This window comes from Pseudophryne corroboree, chromosome 6 (assembly GCF_028390025.1).
Source record: "Pseudophryne corroboree isolate aPseCor3 chromosome 6, aPseCor3.hap2, whole genome shotgun sequence".
In the NCBI taxonomy this organism is placed as follows: domain Eukaryota; kingdom Metazoa; phylum Chordata; class Amphibia; order Anura; family Myobatrachidae; genus Pseudophryne; species Pseudophryne corroboree.
Window position 1 is genome coordinate 505,599,492 of NC_086449.1, and position 24,533 is coordinate 505,624,024.

General features: G+C 46.1%; 1 protein-coding gene and 1 long non-coding RNA gene across 11 annotated transcripts in view; one reads left to right on the plus strand and one right to left on the minus strand.

The window, feature by feature from the left end:
- Nucleotides 1-24,533, minus strand: part of NAV3 (neuron navigator 3) — a 1,127,960-nt gene that overhangs the window by 447,480 nt on the left and 655,947 nt on the right. For all 10 annotated transcript variants that reach the window (XM_063927407.1, XM_063927402.1, XM_063927399.1 and 7 more), the window contains 2 exons: nucleotides 19,266-19,383; nucleotides 18,605-18,657 (listed from right to left, as the gene is read on the minus strand). In XM_063927407.1, coding sequence (XP_063783477.1) covers nucleotides 18,605-18,657; nucleotides 19,266-19,383 — 171 coding nt within the window. The remainder of the gene's footprint in view (nucleotides 1-18,604; nucleotides 18,658-19,265; nucleotides 19,384-24,533) is intronic.
- The window catches only part of LOC134932727 (uncharacterized), a 152,755-nt gene continuing 146,837 nt past the window's right edge, over nucleotides 18,616-24,533 (plus strand). Inside the window, exon 1 of the long non-coding RNA XR_010179463.1 lies at nucleotides 18,616-18,695. This is a non-coding gene — a long non-coding RNA (uncharacterized LOC134932727). The remainder of the gene's footprint in view (nucleotides 18,696-24,533) is intronic.

Consider the following 24,533-nt stretch of genomic DNA (forward strand, 5'->3'; position numbering starts at 1 on the left):
TGCATAGTGCACTATGGAGGTTATTCAGTAAGGATTGCAAATTTGGCTAAAAAGCAGAATCTGTAATCCTTTCTATCCCATACTGGGGGCCGCCCATTGCAGGGGAAGGCCACCAGCATGCTGAATGACCTGCCCAGCAGCTGCGACCGCAACTTAATTGTGGTTGCAGCAACTGTGGATGACCCCTTGCAGCCGCAGCTAGGCTGTGTATGCAGGCGGTCCACCATCATTTTTCTCATTAGAGCGGTTACGTGTGATGTCACACAGCCGCCCCAAAAACGCAGTCAACCCGCTCCCATTTTCTCAGCACCGCACCCACAACACCGGAATTCCGCCCCCGCAATGCCCCCTCTGTCAATCAAAGTGCGATTGCATCCTTCCAGGATGCGAATGCACTTAGATTGCGATCTTCGTTACTTTGCGTACCAACTTAAATAGACCCCTATGTATTGCCATTCCATTTTCAAATTAATATCTGTATGGTTATTGTGCGAGTGTCATTATCAATGTTTTTCTAAGGAAGATGAAGGGGGAAAACACTGTGGTGGGGGGGGGGGGGGGGGGGCGGGCAGTTGTAATATAGGTTCCAATTTCATGGAACCAGTAGGATTTTAGCAAGATTCCTGCTAAATTCAAAGCCTCAATTATTTATGAGGCTGGATCAGCCGTATAAATGATTGCCACCTTAAATCTAGCCACAATCTTGCTGAAATGCCATTGGTCCCGTAAACTCAGAACCTATAACATACTCCCCTACTATTTTGAAAATCAAAAGGCTTTGATACACAACAGACTGATAGGGTATTTGAATAACTCTGTTGATATGGATGCCTAGATAACTTACTGTGTTACTAAGGGGTCTATTCATTATCCTTTAAAAGTCACAATTTCTACACTCCACAGGAGATGTGGAAATTGTGACATTCATCAGATTCCGGAAAAGCCTTTTTTCCCAGAGTTTGATCGTGAAACTGTTCGCCATCCTGAAATGGCAGCAGCCTGTGCAGATTTGAGGGGGGGAGCACCGTGGCTGCTGTGACTGGGTGATGGGGAGACCGTGGCAGTATACGATACGGGGGAAGGGGGAGAAGGGGGTGGCTGTGGGGACACTTGCAGCCAAGTCTGCCTGGTACATGCGAGATGTGCATCCGCTGCTGCTAGGGAGCGCAGCTGCAGCCGGTCACACAGAGGCTCTGCTGGGGGAGATGCGGCCGCAGGCGGGAGAAAAAGAGGTGCCAGTGGTGGGGGCGGCTGCAGTCAGGAGACGGACACACGTGCCAGTGGGGGAAGTGTGGCCGCGGCCAGACACAACTCAGATGCCGGCGGGGGAAGTGTGGCTGGCTCTGGAAGCAACACCAGTAAGGTGCGGGGGGAAGTTATGCGGCCAGGAGGACACAGGTGGTGGGGGAAGTGTTTTTTTTTTCCACATAGAATTAGGTGTGCCGTGGGAGGAGTGGGGTTGGGTGCTACAGCCGGACACGGGGGAGGAAGCAGCTTCAGAGGTGAAAGTAATCACTTTCCGAAAAATGCCCAGTTTTTCGGAAGTGATCATTTTCTCATTGCAGCATAATGGATCACGAAAAAATTGTGTGACAATACAATGAGAATTGAAAACTAATATTCTCATTACACAATTTTTCCATGCTGAATATGCCCCTTAGAGTGCCGCTGTTCATTTTTTTTCTTGATTTTATATATGTGTGTGTGTGTGTGTGTGTGTGTGTGTGTGGCCGTCTGGCACTTTGACACAGCTAAAAGTCACGCTGCACTGACATTTGTGCATGTCACTCCTCACTCTCTCTCACCCCTCTCTTTCTCTCTCTCCCTCGCCCCCTCTCCTCTATCTCTCTCCCTCTCCTCTATCTCTCTCCCTATTGTCTATCTCTCTCCCTATCCTCCAACTCTCTCGCCCTATCCACCATCTATCTCCATCACCCGACTCTCCCCCGTGGGGCGGCGTAATATTAATGAGGGGTACTCATGTGCATTGTAATGAGAATAAAGTTGCACTACTGCATGGCGTAGTTTGAATGTTTTTTTTTTTTTTTACTTTTTTTTTTTTAACCTTTCATTTTTTGCCTAGTTCCGGCCCTGTAAGTAAACCCATTACATTTTAGGTACGTAAAGCTTGCTTTAAGATGATATATAGTTCATGTCATTTATACGCAGATGATACTCAAATCTACCTTACCTCCACTGACCTCTAGCCAAACTCTCCTCACTTGTGTATCCAACTATGGCCCTCATTCCGAGTTGATCGGTCGCAAGGCGAATTTAGCAGAGTTACACACGCTAAGCCTACGCCTACTGGGAGTGTATCTTAGCTTCTTAAAATTGCGACCGATGTATTCGCAATATTGCGATTACAAACTACTTAGCAGTTTCTGAGTAACTTCAACCTTACTCTGCCTGTGCGATCAGTTCAGTGCTTGTCGTTCCTGGTTTGACGTCACAAACACACCCAGCGTTCGCCCAGCCACTCCTCCGTTTCTCCAGCCACTCCTGCGTTTTTTCCGGAAACGGTAGCGTTTTCAACCACACGCCCATAAAACGCCGTGTTTCCGCCCAGTAACACCCATTTCCTGTCAATCACATTACGATCGCCGGAGCGATGAAAAAGCCGTGAGTAAAAATACTATCTTCATTGTTAAATTACTTGGCGCAGTCGCAGTGCGAATATTGCGCATGCGTACTAAGCGGATTTTCATTGCGATGCGATGAAAAATACCGACCGATCAACTCGGAATGAGGGCCGATATCTTTGCTATCTCTTCTTGGATGTCCCAGCACTTTCTGAAACGTAACATGTCTAAAACGGAACTGATCATCTTCCCACCCTCCCGCACAACCTCACCTCCCACAAGTTCATTATCTATTGGTGGCACTAATATCCAGGGACGTGCAGTCAGGGGAGGCATTGCCTCCCCTGTCATAATGATTAAAATAATAGAAAGAAGATACTTATGACACATATTCTGTGTCATAAGTATCTGCTTTAGTCATAATATTATTTTAATAATTATTACCTTTATAAAAATCTCTTTTTAAAGTGTTTTGGAGGCACCTTTCTTGGTGCCTCCCGATGTCAGCTTGACAGGGCCGGAAGCGGGGGGCGGGGCTAGGCGATGGACAGTAAAATTCCATTAAAAAAATCCCTGTAAGCGGCACCTAGTACAAGTGCCGCTTTGACAGGGGCGTGCTTTCAGCCCATATGAAAGCACGCCCCTGTCACTTTAGTCAGAATCGATTGGTCGGAGGTTGATTCGGGAGGGGGGCACCAAGGAACATGCCCCGCCATCCCCGGCCCCCAGCCTATCCCGCAGCCCGCCCCCCTGTATAGTGTCAGACCTGGTAGAGGGGGTGCACGGTGCCGTCAGTGTCTCCGTTAGCCGGAGCCTACACGCTCGGAGTCCACGCACCGCGGCTGGCCACAAAGCACCCGGCAGCAGTTCCCCGCACTGGGCACGTGGGACAGGAGCCGGAGCTTCTCCCTCGCCACCGACTTCAAGCAGCACGGCCTGGGGGAGCATGAGGTGAGTGCGGGCTCTGCTGCCCCTGTGCCTCCACCCTCCTCAGTCCCCACAGCTTACATAGCCACATACCCCAGCTTCCTGCCCTCACCCCCTCCATTTACAGACATGCTGCTGATCAGGGGGTTCTGGCTGCAGACCCTCGCCTTCCCTCAAATCTGTAATGTGCAAATGGGGGCTCTACCTGCCGTACTGTGTAAAAATGGGACAATACCTGCCGTACTGTGTAAAAATGGGACAATGCCTGCCGTAATGTGTAAAAAGGGGACAATGCCTGCCGACTGCCGTACTGTGTAAAAATGGGACAATGCCTGCCGTACTGTGTAAAAATGGGACAATGCCTGCCGTAATGTGTAAAAATGGGGACAATACCTGCCGTACTGTGTAAAAATGGGACAATGCCTGCCGTAATGTGTAAAAAGGGGACAATGCCTGCCGTACTGTGTAAAAATGGGACAATGCCTGCCGTACTGTGTAAAAATGGGACAATGCCTGCCGTACTGTGTAAAAATGGGACAATGCCTGCCGTACTGTGTAAAAATGGGACAATGTCTGCCGTACTGTGTAAAAAGGGGACAATGCCTACCGTACTGTGTAAAATGGGACAATGCCTGCCGTACTGTGTAAAAAGGGGACAATGCCTGCCGTACTGTGTAAAATGGGACAATGCCTGCCGTAATGTGTAAAATGGGGACAATGCCTGCCGTACTGTGTAAAAAGGGGACAATGCCTGCCGTACTGTGTAAAAAGGGGACAATGCCTGCCGTACTGTGTAAAAAGGGGACAATGCCTGCCGTACTGTGTAAAAAGGGGACAATGCCTGCCGTACTGTGTAAAAAGGGGACAATGCCTGCCGTACTGTGTAAAAGGGGACAATGCCTGCCGTACTGTGTAAAGGGCACAATGCCTGCCGTACTGTGTAAAAGGGGACAATACCTGCCGTACTGTGTAAAGGGGACAATGCCTGCCGTACTGTGTAAAAAGGGGACAACACCTGCCGTACTGTGTAAAAGTGAGCTCTACCAGGCGTAATGTGTGACAGGGATTCTACCTGGTGTAATGTGTATAAGTGGCGCTACTGTGCGGCGTAATTTGAATAATGGAGACTATTGTACAGCTTAATATGCATTGGTATTATTTTGTGGACACACCCCTATCCCCATGAAGCCATGCCCCTATATTTTTGTTGCGCGTACTGGCCCTATTTTAAATATGTGGAGGGGGGGGTGCCAATGCTGTTTCTTATACACTTATACGACATGACGGTCTGTCATGTCATATAAGATTTCCTCCAACCTCCCTGCATCCCCCCTGTTGGTAGGATAGTATTAGATATATCATATGCAGTTTATTTTGTATACGATGTATCTTTTACTTTCCCATCCATTAGCTGCGGGATCCGACATATAACGAGTTCAGCACTCGTGATATGTCGGATCTAGGGGGATCCAATCCAATGCACACGGGAACACGCACCGGATCGGGGGGAAAGCACACCAAAAATACCCGATTTCACCCAATATATCGGGCTGAATGCCCGAATTGGGCTGAAATCGGGCATTATCGGTCTAGTGTATGGGGCCCTTAAGCGTCACACTGCAGTTCTAGGCCCAGGACCAGGTAAGTAAATAGCCCTATAAGTCGTTCACTGCCTATCCCCATTACCCTTTATTTCTCTCTGTCATACTCTCACCCACTGCTATTGCTGTTACCCTTTACCTGGCGTCACTCCCTGTCCCCCGCTACTGTCACCCTGTCCCTGGTGTCACTCCCTGTCACCCGCTGCTGTCACCTTCTCCCTAGCTTCACTCTCTGTCACCCGCTGCTGTCACCGTGTCCCTGGCATCACACTCTCCCTGTCACTTTCTCGCTGGTGTCACCCTCTCCTTGTCATCCACTGCTGTCACCGTCTCCCTGGCATCAAACTCTCCTTGTCACCTTCTCGCTGGTGTCACCCTCTCCCTGTCAGCGACTGCTGTCACACTCTCTGTCGTCACTATCTCCCTGTCACCCTCTCCCTCTCACCCACTGCTGTCAACTACCTGGCGTCACTGTCTCCCTGTCACCCTCTCACCCACTGCTGTCAACTACCTGGCGTCACCGTCTCCCTGTCACCCACTGTTGGCTATTTTGTTGTCCAGGACTTCCATTAAATCAATAGCACCGCACCCACGGCGCTATTAAGTTAATGGAAGCCCTGGACAACAAAATTGCATTCATGTCCTCCTCCAACTCCCTCCCCAGTCCTAAATACTAATATTTATTTTATAAAAATGTACAATGTATTAGCCGCCTGCTCATCACAAGTTTTCTGAGCAGGCAGGCTGCGGGCATTGGCAGCGACGGTATTGGACTGAGATGCAAATTAGTGGCGGGGGGCCTAGGCCATTAGTGGTGGGGGTAGCGGGCATCAGGGATGGAGACGGTAGCGGGCATTGGTTCCACGGTGGTAGGTTTCGTTGGCAGGACTCGGCGGACATTATGGCTGCAGTGCCTCACCAGCCACTGACCTCACCGCACGCCACTGCTAATATCTCCTTTAGCCCCCAAGTACGCTGTCTTGGAGTAATCTTTGACTCTTCCCTCTCCTTCAAACCACACATTCAGCACCTCTCACAAACCTGTAATTTTCAGAGGAAAAATATTTCCAGGATCAGAGCCTTTCACGTCTGTCCAGTACACTCTTCAATGCCGGAGTGAAGATGGCGCTGATGCACGGGGACTTATATAGAATCCAACACCTGCGAAAATCTGACAGCGAGATGATGACATTTTGCCTCGATTACGTCATCGAGGCGGGCGGAAAAACTCGAGCCCCGCTCGGATCGCAAATTTCAGGGGGAAGGGGGGTTCGGTTCTCATGGAACCAAACCCACTCAACTCTAGTTGTTAGCAAACCAAAAAAGGACACTAATTGCCATAACCATATTGCACTGCAGGTGGGGCAGATGTAACGTGCAGTGAGATTTAGATTTGGGTGTGGTGTAAAAATAAAGCAGCCAGTATTTACCCTGCACAGAAACAATATAACCCACCCAAATCTAACTCTCTCTGCACATGTTATATCTGCTCCAATTGCAGTGCAACATGGTTTTGCGCATTAGTGTGCTTTTTTGCTAACAACTCTGAATAACCACCTAAAACCCTTATCCCACTCACTTGTCATCTCCAAACTGGATTACTGTAATCTCCTATTTGGCATCCCTGACAAAAGCCTCTCTCCACTACAATCTATCCTAAATGCTGCTGCCCGGCACATTTTTCTCAAAAAACGCGCTACATCCACCTCCCCTCTCTTACAAGCCCTTCACTGGTTCTCCTTCCCCTTCAGAATCCATTTCAAGCTTCTCACACTCACAAAGCCCTCACCCACTCCTCTCCCATTCACATCCCTGACCTTATCTCCCTTTATAATCCTGCCCATCTTCTTTGCTCCACTAACGAACGTCACCTCTCTTGCTTACTGATTACCTCCTCCCACTCCTACCTCCAAGATTTTGCAAATGCTGCTCCATTTCTCTGGAATTCTTTACCTTTCCCCCTCAGACTCTCCACAAAACTTCAAACGGGCTCGCAAGACTCAATTCTTCACAACACCCAGAAATCTCTCATCCTAATCCCTCTCTGGTCCACACTCACTTGCTACCCCATCAGTGTCACCCTTGTCTGCAGGGGCGGATCCAGAAGAAAATGAAAGGGGGGGCACCATGATAGGGTAATGGTAATAGTTATATTTACATGTACCTAAGGCACGCGTGCTCCCAGATAAGAGGAGTGGTATCACAGGGGGCGTGGCCTCACAGAATACGCCATCAGGTAATGATTGGCTGTAGGAGCGCATCCTGGTTTATTGCCAATGTTTCACCCTGATGAAAAGGCTGATTGGGCCTTGAAATGTTGGTCACCGGTTCTATTAGTTATGGGAGCCTGGAAGGCACCCCAGCACAATATAATTATTAGAGTTTTTAGCTGGTGGTAGCAGGTGCAGCATACCTTGTTTTGGGCACTGCACTGAGACTCAGACTGTAGGACACGAACTGCCCATCTTTGATTAGCAGAAGCAGCCAGCTGGATCTCCAGCAAGCAGCATAAGATATCTGCAGGACAGCCCGGTAACAATCACACGGGCCGCCTTCTCAAAGCTGAGGCTAAGTGTGACTGCACCTAGCATGGTAGTAAAGGAGGTGACGGAGAAAGCGCTGTGAAACTGTGCGGTGCAGTGAGGGCTAATGAAGCCTTCTGCGCCGTCATAAGTAACAGTCTTACTCAATGCTGGCATTTGAACCCCACGAGTGGGCTGGACTCTGGCCGGCTGGCAGTGGGGGAGGTAGGTTGCGGTGTGAGCATGGGGTGGCTGGAGTTGCAGCTCCAGCCTCCCTATTGGTTACCACATGGACTTGCTGTTAGAGCCGTGGCGAGTCCTAGTGCCTGCCGGCTCTTTTATCAAATCTGACTGATGGAAATAGCAAAAGTGCTGCTGCTGTTCTCCTTCTGATAAAAAAAGAAGTCAGAAACGAAAGGGGGTACACGGGAGTGCCCCCCCCTGGATCCGCCTATGCTTGTCTGTCTGCCCCTCCTCTTTAAGCTTTCACAAGCAGAGCCCTCTTCCCTTTCAATCTCTTACTTAAATTATCTTCTTTTCAATACTCAATTTGACGACACCAAATCTTTTGATTTTCTGCCTCCCTGATATTCATTTCAGTGTCGTCTGCAGACGCAGCTACAGTATGTTTATACCCTGTACTTGTCCTATATTGTCTTGAATTGTAAATCACTGTTCTCTTGTTTTGTTTATTTGTTTATGCAATCTGTAATTGGGCGCTGCAGATCCCATATGGAGCCATATAAATAAAGGATAATAATAATTATGTAAGTGCATACTGTCACTATTATATCCAGGGCCGGTTCTGGGGCTTTGCGCGCCCCGGGCGGCAATGGGGGCGTGGCTTCGTACAGGGGGCGTGTTCATTTACGCCCCCTGTACAGACTACTGTAGCGCTCTGAAATGTGCTGCCCGCTGCCCCCCGCTGGCCGCTATGAAGGGAAACTAGAGTTTCCCTTCGTGGAGAGGTCCTTTAATGTGCGGTGCGCGATGACGTCATCGCGCACCGCACAGCAAAGGTCCTCTCCACGAGGGGAAACTAGACGCATAGCGTCTAGTTCCCTTCGTGGAAAGGACCTTTGCTGTGCGGTGCGCGATGACGTCATCGCGCACCGCACAGTAAAGGACCTCTCCACGAAGGGAAACTCTAGTTTCCCTTCACAGCGGCCAGCGGCAGCGGGCAGCGGGGGGCACAGCAGCAGCGGATCTTACCCTGGTGCGGCGCCCTCCGGAAAGCGGCGCCCCGGGCAAAAGTCCTGCTTGCCCGTGGCAAGATCCACTACTGATTATATCAATACATAATGCAGACATTACTAGACAATGTATCAAAAATGATTGAAAGGAACAGCTAATACTTCAACACGTTTTTTTAATCCCTTATTTCACTTCACTCTGTAATCCCACTGAGAAGTCTACAAGTGTACCAAATGAAAAGTCTGGAGTTTTACCAAATGATGTTAAGAGAACACATGAAAGACAAGCATTGCCATCATGTGGTGCACTATGAAAATAAGATGACATAAAATGTCACTTTTATTAGTTATTTATTATTTAACTTTGTACAGTTGGTGCTTTCGCTCTCTTTCTAAATGACTAGTTGTTAAACTTCGTAAACAACAATATTATTCATTTATTATTTAACTGTGAATAACTGAAAAAATTCAAAGTACAGAATGTTTGTATATTTTGTTGAACATTACATGTGGTACCGGTAATCTTAAGCACACACAGAGTTTATTCAATTGGCTGATATGGAGACATACAATACTGTATCCCAAAACAACCAAATAAGTGCATAACTTTTGATTTTCTGAGGTTCTACCCAGGGTATTGAAATAAATCCTGTTAATTGATGTATCTTTTCTGCTAGCTATAGCCTTTGTTAGGGAATGAACACTCAATTATATACATTAGCTGAATTTAAAACAGTAAATAATGTGCAAATTATATATATTTTTCAGCCTCTTGAACATATTATGTGAAGCATCACACTTAAGTAAACTACTCGCTGCATCAATAACTGTGTGCCAATTACAAACAACCCTTTATCACTTCCGTTGTTTTCCAAAAGATTTTCTCCTGTCAACAGAATAAGAATCTATCAGATTTCACAAACTGTTTCCACCAGGCTACGAACCCTCAGTGTGAAATTTGTTCTTCTGTCTAAACTACCAGCACATTTTTCTCTTTCCATCAACTTCTCAGGCTTCCTTCTTGGAAACACGAGAAACTAGACTACTTCTGTAATATCCTGCTAGCCTGCAATCTGGACATAGGGGATGACGCTGATCAGATTTTAACGGCATTGGGCGATATTTAGAGGACTGTGCACAGTGTTAATGTGACTCAATACGTCCAACATTGACTTCATTTACCAAAGTCATGACATTCATAAAGAAAAATTCAAATTGTGCTTAACATTTTTTAAGTAGGACATGTACAGTAGCAGCTCTAATATCTCAATGAGATTTTTCTGGCTGGAAATAAAAGAAACCTACCTCCATTAACATAAGTATGTTTACTGTGTATAAAAGCAAAATCATGCTTACACTGTCTTAATATATATTTGCTTTGTTAATCAGAAGTTCTATTAAAAAAAAAACACATTTTTCAAACACACACATACGGGAAGCTCTGGCGCCCAGTGAAAGCACTTGCTATGATGTCCCTTGCCACGTGATATATATATATATATATAAAGATAGATAGATAGATAGATAGATAGATAGATAGATAGATAGATAGATAGATAGATAGATACATTTATAGAACACATATATTTACAGATGAACACTCCCAAGAAAATGGATTTGGACTCCAATACTCTAATACCATCAGTCAGGCACTTAATCTGAGATCTCTTTGCCATTTAGTTATATTATCCTTTATTTTAAATCACATTTCTTAGCAGTCATACCCAGGACCTTCAGTCACATCTTCCTTTATTTAAAGCACACATTTCAAAATACTATCAAACCTATGACCTTACTCATGGAGCTATTTTATTCCTGTATGGAAAATTGTCAGAGTATTTGGAAATGTGTGCCTTAAATAAAGGTGTGTGTGACTAAAGGTGCTTAAGGACTTGATAGGAGATGAGCGTGGCCAGGTGATGTCATGGATTAAAGAGGTAAAAGTGGAATTGAGTTAAACAGAAAATTGACGGGTGCTGCAGACCACTGCCTCCCGCCTTGTGGTGCTCGGTCTGGCCAGTCACACCACCTTATTTACGACCCTGAGTGCACTGTGCAGGTATTCAAAAACAATCATGATTAAGGTAATCAACAGCGAGAGCTAAATACTTACAAGCCTTACTAACACATTGAAGCTCCAGCATGAAAGAAAAGTCACCCTTCACTTTAACAGACCACGCCATATCAAGTAAAGTATACTTTGTACAGAAGGTGATAGTAAAGGCTTGCTAAATAAACCAAAATAACATTTTCTCTAACGTCCTAAGTGGATGCTGGGGACTCCGTAAGGACCATGGGGAATAGCGGCTCCGCAGGAGACTGGGCACATCTAAAGAAAGCTTTAGGACTATCTGGTGTGCACTGGCTCCTCCCCCCATGACCCTCCTCCAAGCCTCAGTTAGATCTCTGTGCCCGAACGAGAAGGGTGCACACTAGGGGCTCTCCTGAGCTTCTTAGTGAAAGTTTTAGTTTAGGTTTTTTATTTTCAGTGAGACCTGCTGGCAACAGGCTCACTGCATCGAGGGACTAAAGGGAGAAGAAGCGAACTCACCTGCGTGCAGAGTGGATTGGGCTTCTTAGGCTACTGGACATTAGCTCCAGAGGGACGATCACAGGCCCAGCTTGGATGGGTCCCAGAGCCGCGCCGCCGGCCCCCTTACAGAGCCAGAAGGCAGAAGAGGTCTGGAAAATCGTCGGCAGAAGACGTCCTGTCTTCAACAAGGTAGCGCACAGCACTGCAGCTGTGCGCCATTGCTCTCAGCACACTTCACACTCCGGTCACTGAGGGTGCAGGGCGCTGGGGGGGGCGCCCTGAGACGCAATAATAAACACCTTGGATGGCAAAAAATGCATCACATATAGCTCCTGGGCTATATGGATGCATTTAACCCCTGCCAAAATACATAAAAAAACGGGAGATAAGGCCGCCGATAAGGGGGCGGAGCCTATCTCCTCAGCACACTGGCGCCATTTTCCCTCACAGCTCCGTTGGAGGGAAGCTCCCTGGCTCTCCCCTGCAGTCACTACACTACAGAAAGGGTTAAAAAAGAGAGGGGGGCACAAATTAGGCGCAGTATTAACTATACAGCAGCTATAAGGGGAAAAACACTTATATAAGGTTATCCCTGTATATATATATATAGCGCTCTGGTGTGTGCTGGCAAACTCTCCCTCTGTCTCCCCAAAGGGCTAGTGGGGTCCTGTCCTCTATCAGAGCATTCCCTGTGTGTGTGCTGTATGTCGGTACTTTTGTGTCGACATGTATGAGGAGAAAAATGATGTGGAGACGGAGCAGATTGCCTGTAATAGTGATGTCACCCCCTAGGGGGTCGACACCTGAGTGGATGAACTGTTGGAAGAAATTACGTGACAGTGTCAGCTCTGTATAAAAGACAGTGGTTGACATGAGACAGCCGGCTACTCAGCTTGTGCCTGTCCAGATGTCTCATAGGCCGTCAGGGGCTCTAAAGCGCCCGTTACCTCAGATGGCAGATATAGACGCCGACACGGATACTGACTCCAGTGTCGACGGTGAAGAGACAAATGTGACTTCCAGTAGGGCCACACGTTACATGATTGAGGCAATGAAAAATGTTTTACACATTTCTGATAATACGAGTACCACCAAAAAGGGGTATTATGTTCGGTGAGGAAAAACTACCTGTAGTTTTCCTGAATCTGAGAAATTAAATGAGGTGTGTGATGATGCGTGGGTTTCCCCCGATAACAACTGATAATTTCTAAAATGTTATTGGCATTATATCCTTTCCCGCCAGAGGTTAGGGTGCGTTGGGAAACACCCCCTAGGGTGGATAAAGCGCTCACACGCTTGTAAGCGCTCTATCCTCTCCTGAGATGGCCGCACTTAAGGATCCTGCTGATAGAAAGCAGGAGGGTATCCTAAAATGTATTTACACACATACTGGTGTTATACTGCGACCAGCAATCGCCTCAGCCTGGATGTGCAGTGCTGGGTTGGCGTGGTCGGATTCCCTGACTGAAAATATTGATACCCTAGATAGGGACAGTATATTTTTGCCTATAGAGCATTTGAAAGATGCATTTCTATATATGCGTGATGCACAGCGGAATATTTGCCGACTGGCATCAAGTCTAAGTGCGTTGTCCATTTCTACCAGTAGAGGGTTATGGACACGTCAGTGGTCAGGTCATGCGTATTCCAAATGGCATTTGGAAGTATTGCCTTATTAAGGGGAGGAGTTATTTGGGGTCGGTCTTACAGACCTGGTGGCCACGGCAACAGCTGGGAAATCCACGTTTGTACCCCAGGTCGCCTCTCAACATGAGAAGACGCCGTATTATCAGGCGCAGTCTTTTCGTGGATAAGCGGGCAAAAGGTTCCTCATTTCTGCCCCGTGACAGAGGGAGAGGAAAAAGGCTGCAGAAATCAGCCAGTTCCCAGGAACAGAAACCCTCTCCCGCCTCTGCCAAGCCCTCAGTATACGCTGGGGCTTTACAAGCAGAATCAGGCACGGTGGGGGGCCCGTCTCAATGAATTTCAGCGCGCAGTGGGCTCACTCGCAAGTAGACCCCTGGATCCTTCAGGTGATATCTCAGGGGTACAAATTAGAATTCGAGACGTCTCCCCCTCGCCGTTTCCTAAAGTCGGCTTTACCGATGTCTCCTTCTGACAGGGAGACAGTTTTGGAAGCCATTCACAAGCTGTATTCCCAGCAGGTGATAACAAGGTACCCCTCCTGCAACAGGGAACGGGGTATTATTCCACACTGTTGTGGTACCGAAGCCGGACGGCTCGGTGAGACCGATTCTAAATCTAAAATCTTTGAACACTTACATACAGAGGTTCAAATTCAAGATTGAGTCACTCAGAGCAGTGATTGCGAACCTGGAAGAAGGGGACTACATGATGTCTCGGGACATCAATGATGCTTACCTTCATGTCAAAATATACCCTTCTCACCAAGGGTACCTCAGGTTTATGGTACAGAACTGTCACTATCAGTTCAGACGCTGCCGTATGGATGGTCCACGGCACCCCGGGTCTTTACCAAGGTAATGGCCGAAATGATGATCATATTACTTCAAAGGAAGGGAATTTTAGTTATCCCTTACTTGGACGATTCCCTGATAAGGGTAAGATCCAGGGAACAGTTGGAGGTCGGTGTAGCACTATCTCAGGTAGTGTTGCTGCAGCACGGTTGGATTCTCAATATTCCAAAATCGCAGCTGGTTCCGACGACTTGTCTTCTGTTCCTAGGGATGATCCTGGACACAGTCCAGAAAAAGGTGTTTCTCCCGGAGGAGAAAGCCAGGGAGTTATCCGAGCTAGTCAGGAACCTCCTAAAACCGAGCCAAGTCTCAGTGCATCAATGCACAAGGGTTCTGGGTAAAATGGTGGCTTCCTACGAAGCAATCCCATTCGGCAGATTCCACGCAAGAACTTTCCAGTGGGACCTGCTGGACAAATGGTCCGGGTCGCATCTTCAGATGCATCAGCGGATAACCCTGTCACCAAGGACAAGGGTGTCCCTCCTGTGGTGGTTGCAGAGTGCTCATCTTCTAGAGGGCCGCAGATTCGCCATTCAGGACTGGGTCCTGGTAACCACGGATGCCAGCCTGCGAGGCTGGGGAGCAGTCACACAGGGAAGGAATATCCAGGACTTATGGTCAAGCCTGGAGACATCACTTCACATAAATATCCGAAAGCTAAGTGACATTTACAATGCTCTAAGCTTAGCAAGACCTCTGCTTCAAGGTCAGCCGGTGTTGATCCAGTCGGACAACATCACGGCAGTCACCCACGTAAACAGACAGGGTGGCACAAGAAGCAGGAGGGCAATGGCAGAAGCTGCAAGGATTCTTCGCTGGGCGGAAAATCATGTGATAGCACTGTCAGCAGTATTCATTCCGGGAGTGGACAACTGGGAAGCAGACTTCCTCAGCACGACCTCCACCCGGGAGAGTGGGGACTTCACCCAGAAGTCTTCCACATGATTATAAACCGTTGGGAAAAACTCGACAGGTATTGCGCCAGGTCCAGGGACCCTCAGGCAATAGCTGTAGACGCTCTGGTAACACCGTGGGTGTACCAGTCAGGGTATGTGTTCCCTCCTCTACCTCTCATACCCAAGGTACTGAGATTGATAAGATGGAGAGGAGTAAGCACTATATTCGTGGTTCCGGATTGGCCAAGAAGGATTTGGTAACCGGAACTTCAAGAGATGCTCACGGAGGATCCGTGGCCTCTACCTCTAAGAAGGGACCTGCTCCAGCAAGGACCCTGTCTGTTCCAAGACTTACCGCGGCTGCGTTTGACGGCATGGCGGTTGAACGCCGGATCCTGAAGGAAAAAAGGCATTCCGGATGAAGTCATCCCTATCCTGATCAAAGCCAGGAAGGATGTAACCGCAAAAACATTATCACCGCAATTGGCGAAAATATGTTGCGGGGTGCGAGGCCAGTAAGGCCCGACGGTGGAAATTCAACTGGGTCGATTCCTACATTTCCTGCAAACGGGAGTGTCTATGGGCCTGAAATTGGGGTCCATTAAGGTTCAAATTTCGTCCCTGTCAATTTTCTTCCAAAAAGAACTAGCTTCAGTCCCTGAAGTTCAGACGTTTGTAAAAGGGGTACTGCATATACAGCCTCCTTTTGTGCCTCCAGTGGCACTTTGGGATCTCAATGTAGTTTTGGGTTCCAAAAGTCACATTGGTTTGAACCACTTAAATCTGTGGAGTTAAAATATCTCACATGGAAAGTGGTCATGCTGTTGGCCCTGGCCTGGGCCAGGCGCGTGTCAGAATTGGCGGCTTTATCCTGAAAAAGCCCTTATCTGATGTTCCATTCGGACAGGGCGGAATTGAGGACTCGTCCTCAGTTTCTCCCTAAGGTGGTTTCAGCGTTTCACCTGAACCAACCTATTTGTGGTGCCTGCGGCTACTAGGGACTTGGAGGACTCCAAGTTGCTAGACGTTGTCAGGGCCCTGAAAATATGTTTCCAGGAGGGCTGGAGTCAGAAATCTGACTCGCTGTTTATCCTGTATGCACCCAACAAGCTGGGTGCTCCTGCTTCTAAGCAGACTATTGCTCGTTGGATTTGTAGTACAATTCAGCTTGCACATTCTGTGGCAGGCCTGCCACAGCCAAAAAATCTGTAAATGCTCACTCCACAAGGATGGTGGGCTCATCTTGGGCGGCTGCCCGAGGGGTCTCGGCTTTACAACTTTGCCGAGCAGCTACTTGGTCAGGAGCAAATGCGTTTGTAAAATTATACAAAATTGATATCCTGGCTGAGGAGGACCTGGAGTTCTCTCATTTGGTGCTGCAGAGTCATCCGCACTCTCCCGCCCGTTTGGGAGCTTTGGTATAATCCCCATGGTCCTTACGGAGTCCCCAGCATCCACTTAGGACGTTAGAGAAAATAAGAATTTACTTACCGATAATTCTATTTCTCATAGTCCGTAGTGGATGCTGGGCGCCCATCCCAAGTGCGGATTGTCTGCAATACTTGTACATAGTTATTGTTACAAAAATCGGGTTATTATTGTTGTGAGCCATCTTTCAGAGGCTCCTCTGTTATCATGCTGTTAACTGGGTTCAGATCACAGGTTATACGGTGTGATTGGTGTGGCTGGTATGAGTCTTACCCGGGATTCAAAATCCTTCCTTATTGTGTACGCTCGTCCGGGCACAGTATCCTAACTGAGGCTTGGAGGAGGGTCACGGGGGGAGGAGCCAGTGCACACCAGATAGTCCTAAAGCTTTCTTTAGATGTGCCCAGTCTCCTGCGGAGCCGCTATTCCCCATGGTCCTTACGGAGTCCCCAGCATCCACTACAGACTATGAGAAATAGAATTATCGGTAAGTAAATTCTTATTTTTCAGAAGTAATATTTTTAGCATAGTATAGTAGTTGTGTATAATGATGAGTAATTATTTTGTAAAACATTAATACATAACCTTAAGCTAGTTTTGTGATCACTGGAGAAGAACATCTTCTTAGTGGTACCATTTTAAAGAGCAATTTATCTAGACCTTTTAGGTCATGATAGCAATGTATGTCAAATCAATAAAAAATGCCAATGGTATAGTTATCTGTTTACATTATATTAATGAGCCAGAGAAGAGAAGTTTATTTATTTTTCACTTGCTAGGAGTCCTCAGGAGCAACCAGAGCAGCTCAGCTCATGGCCTTAGGGGAATATTTCTCATGAAACCACCTGGTATGCCCCAAATTAAGATTTGCTGTTGCCACCGCAAGAAGTAGCCTTCTCTCACTTTAATTTACTAAATGGCAGTCACTGGGATAGAGACCATTCCGGTAATCAGTAAGAAGTGATGGTTTATTTGGTCACTTCTGAATTTGTACACAGCTATTGCACATTAGACCGAGAATGTACAAGCAGTTATTACTATGGAGGAATCCAAAACATTTTGTGAAATGTAGCCCATAGGCTACAATGGCAACTGCAACATCACAAGAATATAAAATTGCTAGTATAAGTTGTTTATAAGAAAACCTAAAACTTCCAGCCAACAGTTATTTGTATTGGAAAATGGTCTTGTTATCATCCAGTCCGTTAGTCTAGTCAGTACATTGAAACATTACTAGAAATGTATTCCTATAAAATAGGGCGACTCACCGTTGTGACAAATTTTTAAAACAGCCAACTGGTTAGATTCCTATTTACTGATCAAGTGCATCAATAAACATCACACAACCTTGAAGAGGCCCCCATTTGGGTAGTGGCCAGAGGAGAAACTGGGACAGAGCAAAAGGGGGTGTAGCATGCATACAAGATAAACAAGGTAATGATATTCATTTCTGCATGTGGACTTTTGTGGTGCTGTTTGTCTTCCTCCTTATTGCACCAAAATGCGCCATAACATCTTTGGCGGCAGAGGTCAGTGTTGGTCCATTTTGGAACAGTGTTGGTCCATTTTGGAACACAAGGCACAGCTCTGCTCTACAAACAGCTCTAGGGTTCTACTGTATTGACATTAATACATACAGCTCTATAATCAGACATTAATTATTAAATCAGTGCTATTTCACACTAGTTGATGAAAATACATAAATAATACTTAGGGGGCTATTCAAATATTTGCAAGGTGTGGAATACTAATCTGTGTCTGTCGGCGCTATTCAAATGTTGCTCCCAGATGCCCATTAGCCGCAGCAGTCACATTTCAGCTCGCACCTCCGGAGGCTGTGAACTGAAATGTGTGAAAAATCAGCTGCTTGGGTGACCAAACAGGACTTTTCCCCGTCACATTACTTTAGGTGGGTTTTGCCGACTTATGCGGCTAAACCCCGTCTAACTGGGCACGATAAGCGCTGTAATTGCAGGGCACACAGAGCAACTGAATAGCAAAAATGGGCGCCCTTTAAATTATCACTAAAGAACACACATTACAATAGCCCCCATAGAGTCATGTGGCTGCCACAATTTTGAATTGCAATTTCTAGCAACTTCAAGACAAATGTTGAGAACTTAGTAGCTATATTAATAATAGATACTGTATCAGGCAGTAGTGCACCTGTTATTATGTAGCAGTTCAGGCAGAGAGGTTTATTTGCCATGTCACACACAGACACATAATCACGCAACAAAGTGATAAATGCAGCTACATATAAATCTATTCCCTGACTGTGTTTCAGCAAATTCCAAGAAAATGGACAAGTGACCCACACTCTATTATTAGGGGATGCAATCATTTTGAGACACTGGTCACATTGTAGACATACTTTAATACACAGCTACTTAGGAATCATTAACCATTAAAGGCTGGACTTACCATCTGGGACTGGCTCTTTGGACAGCCATTAATATCTTCCACTTTTTCATTTGCTGTACAGAGAAGCAGGAGAGACAAGTCAGTGACGCAGGTAAGGGAGTTGGAAATGAAAGTTAAGGTATAGTGCACTCACTTACCTGCTGCACTCCAAGAACTGTACACCCTCTGCCCCCAGCCACACATAAACATACACAAATCTACAAGAGCAGAAGTGTGAATGTGATCTACTGCTAATACTCCAGCCCCTGCCAAATAACTGCTAACATGAAATCCTCCCCAATTGTCTCTGCATGGTCAGGGATAATGTTTCAAGGCATCCCAGGAAGAATATCCCCTACAGCAAACAAAATGCACACATGGGAGACATATGGTTTGATCAAATCTTCTTCTCTGACATTTCAGCATGTGGAGGATACACTTTAAGCCGTTGTAATGTAACGTTTGTACGGTTAGTTCCCCAGCATTTTAATACAAACACATTTTCAAACAAACTCACAGAACAAACTGAGCTGCTGAGACATCTGGAGTTAGTAACTGTCGTGCAGGCATATTGAAACTTAACCTTTTCAAGTCCAAAGCCACCCAACTTCTGCCAACCTACTGTACTTCACCCAGACCATCCCTCCCCTTTTGCTCAGTGTATAGTCTCAAGCTGACTTACCAATGATCTGAATGATCTCTGCCAGCAGCACACCATCAGCAATATCTTGTTGCAAATCCTTTATCAGCCTCTTGTGACCAGACTTTGCAAGGTAGTGATTTGCCCAGTCAGTGTAAATCTACACAGGGAAGAGGGAGGGGAAAAGGAGGGAGAGAAGATAATAAAAATTATTAAGAAACGCATTGACTTTAATAGCAGAAGTATTCAGGATTTCATTCCAGCTGGGAAAGTCACAGCTAAGAAGGAACTGTTATGCTGCTATTATTTAAACAATTCATTTCCTATTCCCAGCTATAATGACTCACTTTATTTTCAGATGAGGGTCGCTAGAGTTCTCTGACCACACAAGAAATACACTCTCACTTCATGGCTATCAGGGAAACTGCTGTCACAAATCAGTCATTTCCCTTCCTCTTTAGTGACTAAGACCAATTGATTTATCAGAGTTAAGATGCAGGGAGTTAAAAGAGGATTGTGCCATTGTTTTCTTTTGCCTTCAGAGCGTGGGGTTTTTTGATGAGTAATACTGTAAAGTTTAGCTATCGTTTTATTCAGCTCAATTATTGAGACTCATAGACAATACAATACAGTAACTATTATACAAATCAAAATTGATGGTAATTCATACTTGCCTACCTGACCCTCTCCATGAGGGAAAAAATGCTCTGTTCCTGGACTTTCCTGGTAATGTATGATTGCCATCACCTGTGGTGATTTAGTTAATTGATAAGAATGGTGTTTCACCACAGGTGATGGCAATCATACATTACCAGGAAAGTCCAGGAACAGAGCATTTTCTCCCTCATGGAGAGGGTCAGCTAGGCAAGTATGTGGTAATTACATAATAAAATTATTTTTGAAGCTATTTATTTCCCAGTAACACAATTATGACTTGTTTTATTCCCTACTTACAAAGAGCAATTTAATTGAGTTTATAAAGTAGGTAGATGGTAAAGAAATGTTTTGTTTTGTTTTTCAATCTCATATGCTTTTACATTTTCAAGGGTAGTATGTTTTTTGTAGTAGAGAGCAGAGAGTTGTTTGGAAAATAAGTATTATGTACACGGGCTTGGTATGCTATATATTTGAATGCAGGAAAATAAATGTATTTGATCTTTATATTTCTATGATAGGAGGTTGGTTAAATATCTAAGGTAACAAGACCTCTAATGGGGTGGTCTTCAGTATGCCGGCGACCAGCATACCGGCGCCGGGAGCCCGACAGCCGGCATACCGACACTTATTCTCCCTCGTGGGGGTCCACAACCCCCCTGGAGGGAGAATAAAATAGTGTGGTGCGCGTAGCGTGCCACCGTGCCCGTAGCGTGGCGAGCGCAGCGAGCCCGCAAGGGGCTCATTTGCGCTCGCCACTGTCGGTAAGCCAGCGGTCAGGCTCCCGGCGCCGGTATGCTGGTCGCCGGGAGCCCGACCACCGGCATATCGTAGTGAACCCCTCTCATGTGTGTAATGTTCTCTATATCATTCTAATCTCCTGCCAGAGCAGGTAGACCAATGCTTCCCCTCACGGCCATTAAACGGTGTCTCATATCAGTCATACTGTCCCCAAATCAGCTTAAAGATGGCGGGGCTGGCGGAAACATGGTCCCACATTGAGGTGCTTAGTGTGATCAGATTTCTGTGTCTAAATGACACATCAGCAGCTGAAATTCATCGCCAGCTAGTTGAGGTGTACGATGATAATGTATATGTCATGGAAACAGGTTTGGGTTGATGTGCCATTTAGATACAGAAATCTGATCACACTACGCACCTTAATGTGTGACCATGTTTCCGCCAGCCCCGCCACCTAACATCTGATGTGGGGACTGATATGAGGCGCAGTCTAATGGCCGTGAGGGGAAGCAGTGATCTACCTGCTCTGGTCTGATGGGAAATTAGCATGAAATAGAGAACATTACACACACGAGAGGACTTTTTACCTTACTTATTGAACCACCCTCATTCTGTACTTCTCATGATAGACAGTATACATACTGTAAGTAAGTAAAACAGTGTAAAAGTAGCCCCTTCCATAAAACATGACATAAACTTGGCACATACTGTACTAGCTCAAGAATTCTCTACAAACTGCCACAGAATACCCATTATTTACATTTTTACACTCTGTTTAGATGATTTCATTTTGTATTTAATCTAGAAATATCAATACTCTCCAGGAAAACCAAGCACAGGGATACAAATAAAACAATGGCCCTCATTCCGAGTTGTTCGCTCGTTGCCGAATTTCGCTATATTGCGATTAGTTGCTTACTGCGCATGCGCTATGTTCACAGAGCGCATGCGCTTAGTTATTTTACTCAAAAGTTAGGTATTTTACTCACGGCATTACGAGGATTTTTCTTCGTTCTGGTGATTGGCGTGTGATTGACAGGAAGTGGGTGTTTCTGGGCAGAAACTGGCCGTTTTATGGGTGTGTGTGAAAAAACGCTGCCGTTTCTGGGAAAAACGCCGGAGTGGCTGGAGAAACGGGGGAGTGCCTGGGCGAATGCTGTGTGTGTTTGTGATGTCAAACCAGGAACGAAACTGACTGAACTGATCGCAGTGTAGGAGTAAGTGTCGAGCTACTCGGAAACTGCTAAGAAATTTCTAATCGCAATTTTGCGAATCTTTCGTTCGCAATTCTGCTATGCTAAGATACACTCCCAGAGGGCGGCGGCTTAGCGTTTGCAATGCTGCTAAAAGCAGCTAGCGAGCGAACAACTCGGAATGAGGGCCAATGTGTGATGATTAGACACTATTCACAATCTCTTAATAAATGCATACTTGCCTACTCTCCCAGAAGCTGCGGGAGGCTCCCGTTTTTTGGGGTAGCCCTCCACACCCCCGGAAAAGTAGGCAGGTCTCCCGCATCCTGCTCGCACCCTAATGATGTGGGCAGGATGAAGAGATAAACTCCCGTATACGCGAGTCTGTGGGGTGGGGAAGGGTTAAAATGACGCAAATCACGTCATTTTAGCGCCACCCCCTCCCGCGGACCCGCGAATTGCAGCATTTTCCGATGTGGGAGCAGGGCTTAATGATGTCATAGTCCAGCCCCGCCCCCCTAAGTCTCCTGCAGAGTCTCCTTTCCGGGCTTCTCCCGGAGAGGAGACATTTAAAGTCGGCAAGTATGAATAAGTGTTGCACCAACACTAAGTATAGAGACACTCATGCTGACGTGTAATGTCTTATGATCTGTAAGATGAAAATCTACCAATTTTACTAATCATTGCAGAGGTTCCTTGCCATGCAGCTGTTTAGTGAGGGTCTTTCTAGATTCCCACCATTAACTGTAATGATCCACTACACCTGATAACATGAAGAGTACATACTGCTGTGTAGCTGGGGAAATACATGCTATGACTGAAGGTTTGTTGTTATTGAGGCACTAATATGCACATGAGCCACTGCCAGTCCAATCTGTGCCATATACACTGTGAGCCATGGCTTTAATGCAGTAGCTGCAGAAGAAATAGAGTGCACCAATGCAGATGGCCTTTTCTACACCATGCGGTGGCATTTGGCACACCAACAGTTCAGTACATGTAATGAAAAGGTGGGGAAAGGTTATAACCACTTAACAGCTAAGAAAATTCTAAAATATCTCCCATGGTCGTAGATCACAATCCTTCTTAAATAGGCTTTCCCTTTGCATGGGGCAGCATATACCAGAGGGTATCTGTATGACAGATAGACAGTACATAGACAGTCAACAGGGTCAAAAGGTCAACAATTAAATGGTTGACACAAAAAAGTAAACAAATAGTTTTTCATGATTTTTAGGGTTAGGCACATGGGGGAGGGTTAGGTTTAGGGTGCCAGAGCAGATGGTTAGGGTTAGGCACTTAGAGGAGGGTTAGGCTTTGGAAGGGTGCAGTTCGGGTTAAGCACTAGGGGAAGGGCTAGGATTAAAATAACAAAAAAAATTCACCCTCAACCTCTTCTGTGTCAACCATTTGTATATTGGTCTTTTGATCCTGTCGACCTATTGACAGTCGGCCACCTGGTATCGGCCTATTGACTGCCATCTATGTACTGTCCATCTTTCAATCCACACCCCACCAGTGAAATCCTGCAAATCTCTTTGCCAGCGGGAGATATATATATATATATATATATATATATATATACACACACACACACACACACACACATCTAAGACAGCAGCAAAGTACAGCAACTTATGACTTTGCAACTTAAGACAAAGACTATGAGTTGCTTTGATAATACTGGTCTTCCTGAGGATATTATATAGTCACGCAAAGCATAATACACATGTTGTCCACATGATTATGAACATATACAGTAGGTGTGTTATGTTCCTCCATAGTGCATTCAGAAACTGCTAACAAAAGCAGTAACGGGATGCGGTCAAGATTGCCGCCGGCCAGAATCCCGGCGGTCGAAATACCGACGCCGGAATCCCGACCGCCACAATCCCGACATATTCTCCCTCCGTGGGTGTCCACGACACCCATAGAGGGAGAATATAATAGTGTGCCGAGCGTAGCGAGGCACCGTGCCCGCAGCGTGGCGAGCGAAGCGAGCCCGCAAGGGGCTGCGTTCCGCTCGCCACACCTGTCGGGATTGTGTGGTCGGGATTCCGGCGTCGGTATTTCGACCGCCGGGATTCTGGCCGGCGGCATTTAGTACTGATCCCGCAGTAACCACAGCAAGAGACTGACTGGGCTGTTAGTGCAATGTGAATAGAACATGATATCATGAGGTTAATGTTCCTTGCAGTGCTTTGGCAAAATGGATGCAGCTCTGAGCAGACTGTTACTTATTTACTTTTCATATGTTCATTTCTGATCTCCTTGGATAACAAAATCATACTCAGCATTTATACTTCACTTGCTGAAATATGGTTTATAGTGACATTGCCGAAAAGTATTTCTTTTGTATTTCTGAGTAAGGAAGAGTTATTTTCTCTCTCTCCCGCCTCAGGTTATACATACAGTACAATATTAATATTATATACGTAAAACACAGACACATTTATACAGCTAGTTTATCTAATCTCCATGATTAAAGTGTTCCCACAATCTTCATTAATAGGTGGAAATTGTTGGGTTCTCTATGCCTCAGCGTTGTAATAATGATGTGCTAGCTGTCCATATGTTTGACTGGAATATTTTGTATAATGTTACAGTTCTTATGGGGAATGTTTATCACCATTTCCTAGCCTTATAGCTTCACAAGCTTTGGTTCTCATACTGTAGTCATAACACACAGCAGATGAGGAGACCACAGCAAGGACCACATTTA